This window comes from Centroberyx affinis, unplaced genomic scaffold (assembly GCF_046629955.1).
Source record: "Centroberyx affinis isolate AG114_WGS23_722 - 3 ecotype Tasmania unplaced genomic scaffold, CSIRO-AGI_Caff_v1 ptg000743l_1, whole genome shotgun sequence".
Lineage (NCBI taxonomy): Eukaryota > Metazoa > Chordata > Actinopteri > Beryciformes > Berycidae > Centroberyx > Centroberyx affinis.
Genome location: NW_027279356.1, coordinates 308,934 through 326,622, shown reverse-complemented (window position 1 = coordinate 326,622; position 17,689 = coordinate 308,934). Strand labels below are relative to the sequence as shown.

General features: G+C 42.4%; 4 protein-coding genes across 5 annotated transcripts; 1 reads left to right on the top strand and 3 right to left on the bottom strand.

Annotated features, from left to right (window-relative positions):
• The first annotated feature begins 80 nt into the window (after positions 1-80).
• phykpl (5-phosphohydroxy-L-lysine phospho-lyase) lies at positions 81-5,648 on the top strand. The gene is made up of 13 exons (XM_071519817.1): positions 81-211; positions 339-457; positions 611-770; positions 880-954; positions 1,041-1,128; positions 1,218-1,334; positions 1,489-1,571; positions 1,682-1,907; positions 2,406-2,560; positions 3,449-3,538; positions 3,763-3,896; positions 4,124-4,168; positions 4,614-5,648. Exons 1-12 carry the CDS (start codon positions 153-155, stop codon positions 4,165-4,167), a joined length of 1,350 nt encoding a protein of 449 aa, XP_071375918.1. The 5' UTR covers positions 81-152; the 3' UTR covers position 4,168; positions 4,614-5,648.
• Positions 4,176-9,024, bottom strand: hnrnpaba (heterogeneous nuclear ribonucleoprotein A/Ba). Of its 2 annotated transcripts, XM_071519823.1 has the most exons (9): positions 8,914-9,024; positions 8,201-8,482; positions 7,628-7,796; positions 7,384-7,542; positions 7,147-7,278; positions 6,963-7,053; positions 6,602-6,757; positions 6,404-6,489; positions 4,176-5,972 (listed from the first exon to the last, which is right to left on the bottom strand). In XM_071519823.1, exons 2-8 carry the CDS (start codon positions 8,455-8,457, stop codon positions 6,419-6,421), a joined length of 1,035 nt encoding a protein of 344 aa, XP_071375924.1. In that variant the 5' UTR covers positions 8,458-8,482; positions 8,914-9,024; the 3' UTR covers positions 4,176-5,972; positions 6,404-6,418. The 2 variants fall into 2 exon arrangements, with proteins under 2 accessions (XP_071375924.1, XP_071375925.1); XM_071519824.1 differs by lacking the exon at positions 6,404-6,489.
• A 1,731-nt stretch (positions 9,025-10,755) lies between these two features.
• On the bottom strand, positions 10,756-13,819 carry nme5 (NME/NM23 family member 5). The gene is made up of 5 exons (XM_071519815.1): positions 13,107-13,819; positions 12,480-12,685; positions 11,312-11,412; positions 11,081-11,199; positions 10,756-10,906 (listed from the first exon to the last, which is right to left on the bottom strand). Exons 1-5 carry the CDS (start codon positions 13,245-13,247, stop codon positions 10,805-10,807), a joined length of 669 nt encoding a protein of 222 aa, XP_071375916.1. The 5' UTR covers positions 13,248-13,819; the 3' UTR covers positions 10,756-10,804.
• An 8-nt stretch (positions 13,820-13,827) lies between these two features.
• Positions 13,828-17,317, bottom strand: rack1 (receptor for activated C kinase 1). The gene is made up of 8 exons (XM_071519814.1): positions 17,107-17,317; positions 16,380-16,551; positions 15,823-15,970; positions 15,521-15,616; positions 15,115-15,225; positions 14,593-14,733; positions 14,172-14,282; positions 13,828-13,939 (listed from the first exon to the last, which is right to left on the bottom strand). Exons 1-8 carry the CDS (start codon positions 17,213-17,215, stop codon positions 13,874-13,876), a joined length of 954 nt encoding a protein of 317 aa, XP_071375915.1. The 5' UTR covers positions 17,216-17,317; the 3' UTR covers positions 13,828-13,873.
• Between the last annotated feature and the right edge of the window lie 372 nt (positions 17,318-17,689).

Genomic DNA, 17,689 nt, shown 5'->3' with positions numbered 1-17,689 from the left:
GAATAACGCATGCGTAGTGGATGAAAGCCATTGGAGCTGCTATCGCCACATAACGCCACATTAGTCTTTTGATTGAGTGTTCGGAGTCCGTTTTACTCGCACTGAGTTATCTTGGTATTCTAGTATATAGACAAAGAGAAAGCAAAGACGGTATGGCATTAGAAAAATTCAGAAAAGAAGATACTCTTGCAATGAGAAAGAAATTGATCGGGTAAGTCGAAGGAGAAGAGTAGTGAGTCGTCAGTTAATGTTATGTTATGCTAATAGCCATATTTTTCAACACTGGCTTCAGTTAATGTTTGCGTCAAGGTCAATGATATGTTTTCTTTTAATTTCAGGCAATCTTGTAGACTCTTTTATTCAGACGACCCGGTGAAAATAGTGAGAGCAAGAGGACAGTACTTATTTGACGAAAATGGCATGCGCTATTTGGACTGCATTAGCAATGTTCATCATGGTAAAACTTTTTTCCTTCGTTCACCGGCTTTCCATAACAATTTCCTTGTTGTGTAGACGCTTGAACGTTTGAAAAGAAATATGAACAATTCAACTGTGCCTCCTAGTGGCGAAAGTGTCGATGAGCTGATAACAACGCATGTGTCTATTGTAGTGGGCCACTGTCACCCCAGCATTACACAGGCTGCAACAGCTCAGATGGATCTCCTCAACACCAATGCACGCTTCCTACATGACAACATAGTCCTGTATGCAGACCGCCTGGCTGCCACTCTGCCTGAGAAGCTGTGTGTCTTCTACTTTGTCAACTCTGGGTAAGCAATGATGCCATTGCCACCAACGGCCTCATGTCCTCACAGAATGATAGCCTTGATAGCCTAAAAAGTGGCATTCCCAGTAATGTTATATCTGTTCACTTGACAGTTCAGAGGCCAATGATCTTGCACTACGCTTGGCCCAGCAGTACACCCAACATGAAGACGTCATCGTGCTTGACCAGTAAGGTTTCTATTTTGATGCATCAGATTAACTTGCAGACCATACACTTCCATATCAATTACAATGCAACTCTCCTTCTATACTAGTGCTTACCATGGGCATCTTATGTCCCTCATCGACATTAGTCCGTACAAGTTCCGGAAACTGGCAGGACAGAAAGAATGGGTTCATGTGGTGTGTAAGCTTATATAACCATCATTTCACAAACTGCTGACCAATAGGGGACATCTTCCTTTCTAAAAGGATGGGTTTCGTCCTCCTAGGCACCCTTACCAGACACCTACAGGGGCATATACAAAGAGAACCACCCCAACCCAGCGCAAGCGTACGCTGACACTGTAAAAGACGTGATAGACGAGGTGCACAGGAAAGGTCGTAAGGTACAGTCCGGTAAAATCCAATGCTGCCTGAATGAAATCTCTCTTTATCTGACAGAGAACACTCATAATAGCGTTAAACAGTGTAATAAACATAATCAGTGCATGTTTCTACTCCTTATTTACCACTCTTGACATGGTTTCTTGCCTTCCATAGATCTCTGCGTTCTTTGCTGAGTCATTGCCAAGCGTTGGAGGACAAATCATTTTGCCCCAAGGATACTCAACTAAAGTTGCAGAGTGAGTAGTGACTCTGAAAACATGTCTGTGAAGCAATTTCAGGCTCAATATTTGCCTGGGCATGTAAAAGACAGTGGTGACATGGTGTGTCTCTCCTGTGCTCTCCACAGATATGTGCGCTCTGCTGGCGCAGTGTTTGTGGCAGACGAGGTGCAGACAGGCTTTGGACGTGTGGGGAGTCACTTCTGGGCTTTCCAGCTGCAGGGGGAGGATTTCTGTCCCGACATAGTAACCATGGGCAAACCGATGGGCAACGGGCACCCCCTAGCATGTGTGGCAACCACAGTAGAGATAGCTGGGGCGTTCACAGCCAACGGAGTGGAGTACTTCAATACGGTGACTATGGCTGCTGTAATAGGAATAAATGCTCTTGCAAATTGGCATCCACATCTTTTCACCCGCTATGAACACAATAAAGTTCAAGTAATGATACTTTTGATGTAAAACAAGGGATGTATTTATTTTTATGATATAGAATAGTTTATCATCTTTTTAGGCTGACATAAACCCTGACATTCATAGTCCATAATATTATGTTACATCATAGAAAGTAATATTAAACTGATGTAAGTTATGTGAAGATAGGGTCTTTTAAGGGAACAAAACATAAATTAATTCTTATAATTCGTATAATTTATTTTTGTTTCTATTGGTGGATGTTTGCCTTACAATGATCACTGACTGGAAGTCGTTTTTTCAATTTTAACTATTCAGCAAAACGGCCGATAAGGTTATCTCTCTGGAAATACTTATTAAAGACATTTGGTTTGGCGTAAGCATGCATATGTCAAAGTGAGAATTAAATAATTTTGTTTTTCTTCTGACTTCATGCAGTTCGGAGGGAACCCGGTGTCCTGTGCAATTGGCCTGGCAGTCCTCGATGTGATAGAGAAAGAGGACCTAAGAGGAAACGCCATGAGGGTGGGAGCACATCTCAAAGACTTGCTCTCAAAGCTACAAACGCGACATCAAATAATTGGAGATGTCCGGTAAGGGTGCAGTGACTAGTGCAGTCAGGGTGCAGCAGGTTTATTTAAAAGATCATTCTCAAAGTTATCAAAGTTATTCATACACAACTTCTTTTAAGTAGTTGGGATCTTAAACAGTTAAGTCTATCCTCAAACAGAATCCATGTCATTCAGAATCAGAATAAGGGCTATGTAGAGATGCACTGATATCACTATTTCCCTGCCAGCACTGACTGAGAGTAGTGATATTAAAGTATCCTATTAGACACAACATGAACCTATACCACTGACATTAAAGAAAAACATATTTATTTTGAAACCACACCCTAAAACAGGAGACATAACCAGTTTTGCTAATGATGTCATTAATCAAACTAATTAATGCATTAGCAAATAGTTGCAAGGCAACATATCTGTCTTCACATTACACATGGGTGGTATTAATATGAACTCCATAAAGTATCAAGGAATTATAGTAGTTTGAAGAAAATATTTAATATGAAAATATATGCAGCAAGGTGCTCTGAAATCTGATCAGATCATCTACTCTATAGGGGGAACCTGTGGTGTAAGAGTTTCTCATGTTTATCATGTATTGTTCTTGAGTTACTGCGTTCAGAAGAATGTGTCTACACACAGATGCCACCATGAAGACATAACGTCCTGCATACTATGGCATGTAACATGGTGGCGGGTAATAAAAATGAAAATGCCCATGTGTGCCAGATACCTTAGTGACCTTTGTCCCAAGAAATGTATTCAATGTAATTGGGTTTCGGATTAGTACATTAGTTCAGTTAGTAAATTAACACTTGTGTGAAACAAACTTTTAACAACGGTGTGTATGGCTGCATAGCTATGCATTCTGGGTTTCAGGCAGTGCGTCATTCCATTCTTGATTCTTTGCAGAGGGGTGGGGCTGTTTGTGGGCCTGGAGCTGGTGACAGACACAGAGAAGAGGACGCCTGCCACAGATGCAGCATCCAGGGTGGTGAAGAGGTAAGAGGTTAAAGTGCAAAAGTCATGACTGGCTAGTCACAGGATAAAGGGTCGTGCATGTTTTGGTTATAACCTGCCAAACAAATTGTCAGTATGAGTTGCGGACACGTTGACAAAATGGACACTCAAAATACCTCCAAAACCACCAATTTGTTCTCTGCAATGTTGCGTTCTATCTTTGGACTCAAGGACAGCATTGGGAAATGTTTTATCTGCTATATCAGGTTGAAAGAGGAGGAGCGAATCTGTGTCAGTACAGATGGGCCCTGGGAGAATGTTGTGAAGTTTAAACCTCCCATGTGCTTCAGTATGGAAGACGCAGAGCTGGTGGTACAAAGCATTGACCGCATCCTCACAGGTTAGTTACACAGGCTGGACTGATCAAATAAGTATAGTATAAATATACACTCTACCTGTTACCATATGATTGACCGTGGATATGTTTCTAGTTGATTCAGATACAAAACATTGAATACAATGAGGGTAAAAATCTTAACACCATTTTAGAGATCCACAGAAGTATTCAACAGATCACGCACACATATAAGAGCATAAAGATTTATCAAATTTCCTTTGTTCTCCTAGACATGAAGACCAATGACCTTAAACTGGAAAATGAAGACATCTAAGGTTTGGTAAACCTGTAGAAAAAAATTTTAATAGCATCAGACATTGTGAGATGGTCACATTCAGAAGGTTCAGAGGTAGAGATATGAAGATCTTTATACTTGAGGCTCCAGTAGATGAAACAATTTCATTCATTTCACTTTGGCAGAGCATGTTGCCGTTTTCCACTCACCACTGCTGACCACTGTGGGACCCGTAGTTGCTACCATATACTTTGTTTTGAAAGCCTGATCTTATAGACTAACTTTATATATTCTTATGACAATAAGTTACTTTGTTCTATCAAAGCTTAGAGCTAGGGAAACCCTGAATGACGGTTGAGACAGTAGATCTTCAGGACAGCCAATATTGGAGGATGACTGCTCTCGAATTCCTGCGGCGCTGTGCATGCTACAAGTCAAACTGACTACCTGAAGTGAAATATCCCTTTCATTCTGTTCCTTTCTAGGCATTCAGTGCCAATACCTGGTATTAATTTTGTGGAACAAAGTGAGAACCACATGCAGACCGTTCTGCTTTGACATAAAGCCAATTGGAGGTATCTGCACTTTAAGACTTTGATAATTGTACTGGAATTGATGACAGCTACAGCGGATTGTGACATACTGCCTGGGAGACCACCATTAACAGAAGAAAATAATTGTACACTAATCTTTCAGATACATTTCTAATGAAGATAAACCAATAAACATTTTAAAACACTTATCCCAATTCACGTCTTTTTTTTCTTACCCACAGTAGCAATTTTGAAGATACCAATCTTGACTTAATACTTCTCAGCAACATGTTCTCAAGACACAGTATGGTTGAGATAAGCACTTACCAGAGCACTACCTTTTAACTCCAGGACATTCACAAACATACTCAAGTATCGCAGTTTCACATCTAGTGGGGTGAGTATTAAAACTTAACCTGTTATCCTGCAGGCAGCGAAGCCCTCTCCCACAGCTTCCAAAGAGAAATCCGTAGATATTAGCATTACCCAAGACAAAACAAGCAAGCCATTTAACAGTACAAAACATTTAACATTAACTTTACAAATAATAACAAAAGGATCCATTTGTAATATAAACCAAAAGTTTATTTCTACCAATTTGCCCAAGACACTAGAGGAATGAGTTTCCAGTGAGAGAGGGAGTGCCCTCTTACATTAACAGGCTTGCGCTCGGTTGTATCATAACACTAGTAAAGCCACTTAAAATTGCAGACATGATGGGGGAAGAATCTCCTTAAAAGCCAAAAGAAACAAAAAAAACAAAACAAAAAAAATATATGCTGGTTGTCCTCGTCTACTTAGCCAACTGCAAACATACACTTGACACGCTTACAATGAACCCTTTGATTAGTTTAAATCCCTTATCTTGCCTCACCCCACATCTGAAGCCATGCAACTCGCATCAAACACTCAGCACGGGAGAAAAGAACTAAAGATCTAGAAACACCAAAAGAAAAAAAAAAAAAAAAAAAAAAAAAAAAAAGCAAAGTTGTTTTTATTCATGAGCTTCAAAAGCTCTTGCTCCTGCTCGTTGGTAAATCCAGTAGACATGTAAAATACAACCATACAATACATTAGATTCAAAAAGGTACCAAAAAGTACAGTAAAAATAACACTTCCATCTCTGGAAATGTAAATGGACACAAAACAATATAAAATAAAAAGTGGAAAAGTGACATTTGCTTCCCCAGTTCCTCACTTGATCTGTACAAATGGAGCATGAGTCCAAATTTCTGCCAACTCCAAAGGAAAAGCCAGAGCCCATGTTCGCTGTGGCCGGACCATGGGTTTCTTTTCTTATTTACTTTAGACCTTAAGAGAAAAACACGGTGCTTAACGTTACTGAGAATAACCAAATATGGCATGCAGTTACAGACAGACAGACAAGTGCATGGATGAGTTTGACAGGTCAGTGAATGGACACAGACACACCTAGGGGGGACACGACCACTAGCTGCCACACCCAGCACCCCAGTGAAAGGCCCTTATTCCTAGTCTCAACCACCACCACCACCTCAACCCTTATTGATCAAGTAGTGTTTGTAGGGATGCATCTTAAAATGGTTGGCACGTGGAATGAATCCATCTTTAATGATTACAGACCCCACGACACAGCCCCTCCCCCCCTCCCCCACCACAATGTTTGAATGGATTTAGACTAGATGGAGAAATTTTGAGTCAAAAAGGCACTAATGGTTACAGCTATGTTGTCGTATTACCATAGATGATGCAAAAATGCATACCTGCACTACATGTGATCAGTATGGCTTGTAGCTACTCTGGTGGCCTCCACGTCTTGGAGTTTTCCCATAGCTTGTATTGCCCTGGTCTGGAGGACAAGAGAAAAAGGGACTGAGTTCTTCTGTACAACAAGGAGGACCAAGAAAATAAAGTTTCTCTCATTCTTAGTTTTTTTTTTCCTGGGGGCAGTTATCGCTTACTGTAGTCGTAGCCACCCCCATAGCCGTAATATCCAGCCGTGTAGTCGTAGTTGCCGTAGCCGCCGTATCCGTAGCCTTGCTGTCCGTAGCCGTAGCCCTGGTTGTATCCCTGGTTCCAGTAGTTGTTGTAGCCTTGGTTCCAGTTCTGGCCCTGGCCTAGAAACAACAGGTAAAACCTCTATAGAGATGCTCTAGCACATAGGACTCACATAGGTTGTTGTTGTCTGCGTACTCATTACAAATCAATGTAGTTCACACAATGAAGAGGTTGACAGTAAGCAAACAAATCAGAAGTCTCAATCAATGTAGTTCAAGCAATGACATCATGATAGTCAGCAAACAAAGCAGTTGTGGCGCTTACCTCCACGGCCCCTTCCACGGCCCCCGTATCCACGGCCACCATACTGCTGCTGCTGGTAAACCTCTTTGGGCTGCGCTATTTTGATCTCACACTGGAACACCACACAAATGCACATTAGACTGCAGCGGAAAGTAATTCTAGTCACAAAACACTAGTACGAGTACATTGCGTGCTGCGCCTTTACCTTGCTTCCACTGACGTTATGGAATTTTTTTTCCAAAACTTTCTTGACTGGAGCCTCTTCCTTATATGTGATGAATACAAAGCCCCTCCTCTTATCTGTCTTTGGATCTTGTGGAAGCTCAATTGTCTCAATCTGCAGGAAAGGAAAATGAGAGCTATTGGAGCAGCCAACATTGCTAAGAATACAGCAGCCATGCAATAAACTGATATACATTCACAAACCCGCTCAATACCGCACCTCTCCAAAGGTTCCAAAGTACTCCTGGATTACTTCCTTTTCTGTGTCTGGGTTGAGGCCCCCCACAAAGATTTTCTTGACCGGCTCCTTCTTCATGGCCATGGCCTTCTTGGGGTCGATCTGTCGGCCATCTAGCCTGTGCTCCTTCTGTTCCAGGACCTAAAAGAGAAACATTAAAAGTCAGCTCTCTTCTGATCATAACAGAATTCCTAAACACCTTGCATAACCAATTGTTTCCACTCACCTTTTCTACACTGGCTGCTTCTTTAAAGAGAATGAAGCCGAAGCCTCTTGACCGGCCTGTCTGCTGGTCCATCTTTATGGTGCAGTCTGTCACCTCACCAAATTTAGAGAAGTAATCTTTGAGATCCTTCTTACTCGTGTCCCAGCTGAGGCCGCCGACAAACATTTTCCTGACCATAGAAAGAGGGAAAGGTTTACCATTACAGCACTGCTACAGCCACAACTTTATGGGGAGGGGGTGGTGGACAAGTGCACAAACTGTTCTAGAACATCTGTTGCCACCGGTGACGTAGGAAGGCTGGGGAGCTAGTCGCTGCCCGCTCCACCGGATTGTTTTATAACGTTAATTAAATAGATTGAAAACCATTGGGATGCGACCGCAGTATAAATCGCATGCCCGGAGATACACATAAGCCAATACATGTTAGATTTGATCCCTGCTCAAGTGCCCATCCCCCCTCCGCTCTGCACATGGCGCCAACAAAGCCCGGCGGAACAAAGGAACACGGCAAACCGTGGGTGCTTTACTGCTGCCGGCTACACAAATTCATCCACATTAAGCTGTTTAACTCACCCGGCATCCTCCTCGCCTTTGCTGGCGTTAATCTGGCCGCCCTCCGAGGCACCGTTTTGCGAATCGCCCTCCGCTGCCTCTTCCGCACAGGCTTCAGGCCCTGCGTCCTCCCCGCATTCATTCACGGCTTCGACTTCGGCTTCGGCTTCGCCTTCGCCTTCGTTCCCCTCCTCGGTGTGCCCGGCTCCGTTAAAATCCTCGTCGCCTTCGTGGCCGTTTTCTGATGTTTCCATAAACTGCTGCTCAGTGTCAGACATTTTGAACTAGTATGATCCCTTTTCCCTGAAGAAAAAGAAATAATTTGGTTACAAAGCGGCGGCGATTATATAATCCATGATGCCGTACATGCTTCGCCATTTATGCTGTGGCAATGCATACATTTCCCACCATTTTGGCCGGCAAGATCGCCTTCCATACATTCAAAGAGAGCCACGCTTCTTGTAATTTCAGCAAATGGCAACAAAGTAACCATATTAGTCTACAACAGAGTGGCCACTCAGCATTTACCAGTGAATTTTAGCTAGAGGGAAAGATTAGACACATTGTAACAAGCTGTATCGCACTGATAAACCAAGCCTGGACCGTACAACTCAATTCGCAGTTACGTAATGCGGAGGCCGTGCTCGCTACACTATGTTTTTGTAACAGCAAACATCTAAACAACATCCACTTGAAAAAACGAACGATGAATCTACTAGAATCAGAGTACTTACGCAAGTATTTAATAAACAAATTGAGCGTAATGGATGCAAAAGAAGCCCGAAAAGCTGCTTACTGATCACACAAACGGAGAGCTCTCTTCAAGATGGATTCTCCCATACGACGCCAACTCGTGGTTGGTTTTATAGAACCGGTAGAAAAAAACGACGTTGCAGCCAGGAAGCCATTTGATTTGACCATCAGCACTGCCATTCATAGCACCAACCAATTACAGACGCCCATATTTTTTTTTTTACAGAAGCTGTTCACGCCCTTTACACACAGGAACTTTCAGTACCTTTTCTGATTCTAGGTACATTTTTGGGACACTAGATAATTTTGACTCGTCATGTTAGCACTTGGAGAAGGACCACACTGCTGTGTTGCATTATGTTTCACTGTTTTATCATTTGCTTTATTAACTTTGCTTTGATTTACGTAGAATTTGACAAATAAAAATATAATCGCAAGCAACGATCGTACAGTTCGTGTCCATGTGTGAATGTTGAAGATTTGTCAATGGTCACTAGGTGTGTGGCAAATGTGCAAAATGTAGGTCTTGGGGTCTGTGCATGTGTCTATTTATATTACTCTGGGCAGCTAAATGCACAAAGTGCTGCCATTCAGCCCCTTTTTAGTGATTTGTGAAGTGGTAACACTGTACAAGACAACTTCCAAAGAGAAATGATCAGTAGGGAATAGACATCTTTCTAGGAAACAACGCTTGTCTCTCTTTTTCTTTAGAATTTAACTAACTCTGATGTTTTGACCTGTCCAATAGTAGGGAATTCAATTGATTCACCAATACAAAAATGAAGAACAAAAAAGAATTTCATAGCCAACCGCTCTTCAGTCTATCACAACCCTCTGCCCTGCCCCAACATGATGAGTGAAGAACCACATAGATGAAGCTGCAACCATATAAACATAGGCCAAATAGCCTACAGTCTAATAAGAGAGACTGAATCAAACATCCTTACCTTTCTACCATTTAAAGTAAGTAGGTGAAGTCAAGTCTCTGATCATGACAGTCACAATGGTCTTAGGATTCATTTCTTACATAAACATACTGATTGCTGCCATGCAAAGTGTTGAGAGGCAGGTCCCTTTGCTGGTAATGGTACTTTGAGGGTTTGACAATGAATTAATTTAGAGTTTGAGTTAGTATTGGAACCAGTTTCTGAAGAGCAGCCAGAATTGGAGTCAGCGGCAAGGCAGGTAGGCCACAAAATGTCTTTTAACGCTTGATTCAGCTTACTTATCATTCTCAACCACCCTAGTTAAACAATTCATGCGATTCATTCAAGTGCGAGTGATTCAGCAGGTATGAGCAGATTAGACATCCTGAATGACAGGATTCCTGATCAGATTCAGCAACTCAATTGCTAACTCCTGAACACATTGATTTATTCAGAGGGTCAAGTCACCTGGCAGGAAGGAGTACTTTGTTCAAAAATGAACAAGTTCCAGATATGCAAGCTATTGAGTGATTGGGACGGGGTCCTATTGAGCGTGTTCTTATGGAAAGCTGCTGTTGATTGAAAATTTGATTCAGTTTGTAAATACTAAAAGGAAGATGTGACTCCCTCTCAGTGTCTAAAAATAGATCTCTATTTATTAGTTAAAGCCATGATGTTTCAGTTCATCAGACCTGAAGTCTATCCTAGTAGGCATTTTTACATTTAAGGTTAGCATCTCTTCACTTGTTGCTGGAGCATGGATTTCCTTTGATTCAGTTTGTGAGTCAAATCACTCACTTTAAAGAGTTGGCCACCGCTGTTTTTCATTTCAGTTTACCAGAGAACAAGCAAAACACGGATAGTGGCAAAATGGCATTTTATTTCATCACAGGACTGAATACAATTGCTTGAAAATGACGTTGTCTGAAATGACATATTCTCCACTCTATATCACCTGCTGTTGTCCCTCTGCTTCTTCTACAATGGCTCCATCATATATTTGAGGCTTGTTTGGATTGTTTGTGACCAGCCAGTTAGCAAGCCAAATCTATTGAGAATGGGAACAAAAATGCAGGACAATGGCATAAGATGTTTGAGGGCCCAAAACTCAACAAAAGCAAACATATCATGGTAACGGTGACATTCAATGGCAATACATAATTGGATAATGGTTAAATCTGTCCTGTTGCATATCTTAATTATGGGACATTGTTATACATACACAGGGATTGAGTGGCTTCTGCTTGCAGAGCTCAGTGAGTCCACGGAGCAGAGTTGGGTTCACATACTTGCTCAGGTACTCTTTGGCTGCTTCTCCCCTTGGAATGGGCTCGATTACAGCTGGAGTGAGAGAAGGTGTGGGGGGTACAGAATGGTAAGTGTTCACAAAATGAACAATGCATTTATATAACAAAAAGTGTGTGTGTGTGTGAGAGAGAGAGGGGAGACTCACTGTTGGGGAACATGTACTTGATCTCCCTCACAGCTGCAGTGAACGACTCGCTGCCATGCAGTGCATTACGCAGGTCAGAGGTGCCATACTTCGCTCTCAGGCTGTGGAAGAGATAAAGCATACTTTGTAAAAAAAAAAAAAAGTTCCTGCTATGGTTGTCATGATGTCATGAGAGCAAAATGTAACATTACATTATGCAAGACCAAGAATCATGATACCAAGTCATATCATGACCCACACTGCAGAGCACAGCAAACTATGTATGTCTTGATAGTTTGATGAATTGAGTCCAAACTACAGACGCTGTTTTAACGCAAATTTCAAACTTCTACTAGTTTGTTTTGTCATTATTAGTAGTGCTCAAACAATACAGGAGTTTGGGCCCAGTAGCAACATCAGTTAAAGGGGAGTAAAGTTTACACTATCTACTGACAAAGATTTTCTTTGTTGGTTGTGTGAGAGATTGACATTTGAAAAGATTTTTCTCACATTATAATCATGGGAAATATACTAATCCACATAGGACTATATTCAGTGTGATTTGTGTGGTGAAAATATGATTAGTTTTAGAATCAACTATAAGTGAATGTGCATATATCTTACTCAAGCTGATTTAAATCTGTGCACCAGTTCCATATATGCCAATACTAAAAAGCATGTACTGACCCAACATTATCTTTACGTTTTTTATATATGCATGATGTGCATATTTTTTCATATAACGCCTCCATCACAATCTGCTGTCCTGTCTGGACCATAAATTGTAATCATTACGATGCTGATACTTTGTGGAACTATTGTGACACCATGAACTGCACGCACAGTAAAGCATATAGCATAAATGCCTACATTAGGATAGTGGAATGAACAGTGGTACTGAATATCCAAGTACACCGAAGCTCTGTTGTAGATGAACCAGCCTTTGTTTAAAGACAGACACTTGACCTCAAATCTTGTGTTACCAGGCAGTTGGGTGGCTTGCATGGTTACATGGGCTAGATTGCAGAGTTTGTGTCTACACCCCGCTTTCTATCAGTGGCCCAGTGGAAACACCCAACAAATAATACAATTTATATATTAAAAAAAAAAAACCTGACAGATGTGCAACAGGAGAAACAGACTGGGTAAAGAAAACTTTTAATCAACCACTTGTAACTAATAGACTGACCATTCCGGGTGCATCTCCCTGGCCTTGGTGCTGTTGACAGGCCCTATGATGGCCTTCCAGTGGGCAATGGCATTGTCCCGGGCCAGTGTCAGGGCAATGATGGGACCGGAGCTCATGAAGGCAGTCAAGCTGGGGAAGAAGAGCTTTCCATACTGCTCTGCGTAGAAGTCACTGCACTGCTCTGGACTTAGCTGCAGCTTCCGCCTCTGCCAAGGATGAGGTGAATGATACACTGAGTAAATGGTGTCTTTGGGAGAGCCATTTGACACCATTCACATGCCATTTAATGCAGTAGTTGGCCTAAACCCACTGCTGGCTTCACTCCAGTCTTTTCTATGCAAATGAATTCACAATCTATGCAAAATTAAAGGCAGTAGGCCACTAAACCTAAAATAATGGGGTAATAAGTCTTGAAGTTTGCCACACATGTATATGAAAATACATAACCTGCACTGTCTTGTAACCGGCTACTAAACACAAAGACTGTCACTAAACTCTCATGTACCCTCCTTAAAATTGTAAAAAGCTGTAGTTTTCCCTTGCCTGCCTAAGGCATGTGAATGTCATCCAACAGCGTTCCAGGTATCAAGCTCAGGATAACAGTGTTCAAAGTAACGCTACACCAACCTGCAAAATAGTGAAGCCAGATTTGAGGATAATGTCCTCAATCTCCTCTGCTTTGTGGATGGCATCTGGTTTGATCAGTGCCAAAGTTCTCTCCACGTAAATGCGAGGACATGGTATCTTCACTTGTTGAGTTTCGTCCATCTTCCTCTGAATACAGCTTCAACACAAGCATCTGTTTAACGCTGGCTAGCGCTACCTAACGTTAGCTACCTAGATATTTGTGTTCGTTTGACTCCGTCAGGTCAATCAACGGACGGCTAACTTAAGCAGTCAGGTTAACCGTAGCAATATTGGCACTAAATTAAGAACCAACGTGACATTCACTGGATAACCAAATCAATTACTTTACTTATTTCTACAAACGTTTACTGTTAGTAAAGCAATTGAAAAGCTCAGACTCGCTTGTTTAAATTACCACCCCAGACGTTCCGACTGCTCTGTTAGTCACCGTTGCTAGGACACCATCCAGTCTACGGCAAATCAAGAAGGCCAAGCTATACAAACGGTTATGTGGCCAAGCCTGCCTTTCAGTTGAAACCCGTTTGACTTGCTGTGTGGAGTGGCAAAAAATGACAATAGCTGTTTGTTACAGTTCTGTGGTGTGTATTAGGAGGCTGCAAGAACGCAGTTAACAAATAAGTCAAAAAATAAAAATAAAAATCCACCATTACCAGTGTTTAAACCAATATCTAGCAGTGTTTAAACCAAGACGGCACACATGGTCTTTTAAAACTGTCTTTTATTCAATGTTTCAGCTGAGAAAGTTCTTATCGAGTTCCAATGGTGACCTGCCACACTCTGATCAGGTTGTCAGTGTAGCCAGCGAACAGGGTCTGTTGAGAAACAAAAGTAATTAACATTGGTCAGCATCATTCCTTCAATTCAATCCTTCAATTATTACATTGATGGAAGCAATGTACATTTCCAGCGCCCCTCATATTTGCAGGACTGTCACCAGTGGACATCAGAGTTTTAAGTGAATGGGTATAATCACCGGGGTGAAGGACTAAAACTAGCAGCCATTCGTTGTAGAACAGCCAGAATTGTGTAGTGGATGTGTAGTACCTGTCCATCAGCAGACCAGGCCAGGGAAGTACACTGTGGGGGTTCAGCCTTGCTGTTTGTGCTGATCACCTCCTGTCTCAGCTCATCCACAATGATCTTGCCCTCCAGATCCTACACAAGGGGAAAGGCAACACCAGAATGAGGTAGTGTAATTAGTAATTGTGTAAAAGCACCAGTGGATTAAATGCATGGATGTGGACTTCCGTTTAATTCAATTAATCCAAAATTAAATGAAAAACTAATGAATGAGAGGGTCTAGGTCAGAGCTCAGAAACAGCCTCTTTATCATCACAGGAATACAGCTGGCATTGAAAGTTTCATCACTGCCCTTCAACACTGAATATAGCTTTAATGCACCATGTAACTTCCTCCTTGCCCAAAATCAAACTGGTGTCAAGGTCTATAAGTGAAGGTGTCTTACCCAGATCTTGATACTGGGGCCGGTGGCAGCGCACAGCCAATAACGGTTGGGGCTGAAGCAGAGGGCATTGATGTTGTCACCACTGTCCAAGGTGTAGAGGTGCTTGCCCTCATTCAGGTCCCACAGCATGGCCTGGCCGTCCTGAAGAGAAGAAAGAAAGATGGCTCAACAACCAAATTGGTATGCCAACTTATAGCAAGTTATGGGATCTTTCCATTATGCTCAAAATCATACACAGCAATGTGGAGTTGCTGTTCATTTTAGTTATGAAAAGCCAGTAGTCTGTTGCATAGTCATCTTTACAGATCTTGGCCAGTATCACAATCACCTCTTTAAGTGCAGGTTACCCTCAGAAACAGCCTCTTTATCATCACTGTGAAACAGATGCATTTAAAAGTTTCCATCACAGCTGAAACCTGCACTTTAACTGATGCTTCACTGAGTCCAGAATTGGTGAAGGAAATCCAGCAAGTATCAAAGGCCATTCTGTGGCAGTCTACAGATAAAATGCTTTCATCATACCTTTCCACCGGAGGCACACAGGGAGCCATCAGGAGAGACAGTCACTGTGTTCAGGTAGCCGGTGTGACCAATGTGGTTGGTCTTCAGCTTGCAGTTGGCCAGGTTCCACACCTATGAACAAAGGACAGCAACACCATGTCAAGAGCAGTTCACACCTATGATAGTTCAAAGTCTCTCTAAAAAAAAATATAAATAAAAATGTGGGTTGTGCCCTCAGGTAATATGACAGTTTTTCCAGATCACTAGGCAAACCAAACATCACTTGCCAGACATGCATTACGACTCTCAATATGAATTTAACAGCAGACAGCAGGAGAATCATCAATCTTTCTACCATTCATTTAGGGCTTACACTTAAAAATAACCACAGGCCAAGCTCAAGTAAAGTTTTAGAAGGATTACGTACCTTGACCATCTTGTCCCAGCCACAGGAGACAATAATAGGGTTGCTGCTGTTGGGGGAGAAGCGCACGCAGGATGCCCACTCAGAGTGGCTCTCATCCTAGAAATCAAAATTGAAGAGTTACATCAGAGTCAAATCCAAGGTTCTCTTGTTACTCATTTTAATTCATAAGTGAATAAGCCATGGCACTAGTACTTCACACACACCTAAGGATAGTTGTCTTGGTAGAGGAAACAGGCCGACTGCCCACACCGCTCCTGGCAGTGACAGACATACCTGTTCTGCTGTACTAGTTAGCAGCTCACCTGGATGGTGTACTTGCAGACTCCAAGGGTGTTCCACAGCTTGATGGTCTTGTCCCGGGAGCCAGACACAATCTGGCGGTTATCGGCAGAGAAGGCCACGCTCAGCACATCCCTGCTGTGGCCGACAAAGCGGCGGGTGGTGGTGCCACTGGAGGAACATGACATCAAACATGTCAGAGGAAGAAAACTGATGCATGCCTATAGACAGCCAAGTAGAAGGAAGCAAGAGCATAAGCTTATGTCTAATGAGAGTCACAATCACTGATGCTCTGATGCCCAGTAGACAACCATCTCCAGTCCTGTTTACCCAGTTTGTTGTTTGAATCTTTGCATCTAAAGTCAAATCTGATTCCAAGCATCCTGGATTCTTTACAACTACAATGAAACCCAATTCTCAAGCTTAACTTTGTTAACCTGTGGCCTCAAGGCTATTCAACAAGGACATAGATCAGATCTTCCACAGTAACCAACAAGAGGCCATAGCTTTTAGTTTCCATTTCCTTCTGCTGCTGAAACATCTGACCAAAGCTGGAACATTGTCCACTCCTATGACTTACGTGGTGAGGTCCCACAGGCGGAGGGTCCCGTCCCAGGACCCGGACAGGGCGAACTGTCCATCTGAGGAGATGACAACATCACTCACAAAGTGAGAGTGGCCCTTCAGGGCACGCTGGGGGATGCCATAGTTGGTCTCGTCACGGGTCAGCTTCCACATGATGATAGACTTGTCTGCAAAATACAAACATAGTGTTACGATAAACATACATTAAATTAAATCTTGACCAGAGACATGTTTCCTAATAACATTTGAACAGAACCATGATTGGACTACAATGTTGACACCGTAGGAGAGTGCACTTCCAAGGAAAGATGTCAAATGTCAAACAGTTGACAGATGGGCACGCTACTTTTCTCGACTTAACCTGGTTAGGTCGTTAGTAAGTCTGTGGCCACACATTTGGGCATGTAAATAAAATTGTGGCTTCTTTTATTACACGTGTCACAGATGTCGGCATCCAGTGACGGGGGGAAGTTGAGGAAGGTAACGTTAGCTAACTTGGCTAACTCTACCGGCAACTCTGCTGGGCGCTTTCCAGCAGAGCGGGGACTTTACGTTAAAAACACACGGTGCGGAGAGAGGAATACATGCTTCTGTCGTTATTTAACGGTCTCCTGTTTGTCATTCACACCACCAACGCCATTTGTCCACGGCGGTGCCAGCCGCTGGCTAATGCTATCATGCTAGCGTTAGCCATGTTGGCGGAGCCGGGAAGAAGCGCTTACCTCGGGATGCAGACAGAATCATGTCGGGAAACTGAGGAGTGGTGGCGATTTGGGTCACCCAGCCACTGTGCCCCTTCAGGGTGCCCCTTACTGTCATCTGCTCGGTCATTTTGGCGAGGTTTTGTGGTGCCTTTTACAAGGATGGATTTAGATTTTTTAGAGGTCCAGGTTACCCTAGGTCCTCATCGCATTTAGGCACAGAGAAAAAGGAAGTTCACACCCGGATGCAAAACCTATGAGGGGTTGAGCGGGCCGCAGAGCATGCTGGGAAATGTGGACCTCAGACTTTTAACAATACTTTTAGGGCCTACATGCTTTTACCGAAGCGCAAATTGCTTACAACCATCAAGATTAGGACAATGAATAAGTAAAATAATAGAATAATAACAATACCTTCAAAGATATTATCAGGTTCCCAGTAGCCTATCATTAAATGTTAGTACGGAAGCGTATTGCATTCACCTGAGAAAAAAAAAAAAAGACAGTTTTTTTTCGAATTAATTAGATATGGTTGATATAGCTAATGAGTCATTTACCTTATGATGATCATTTACTGGAGATCATAGTTTACCAAACATTTTAT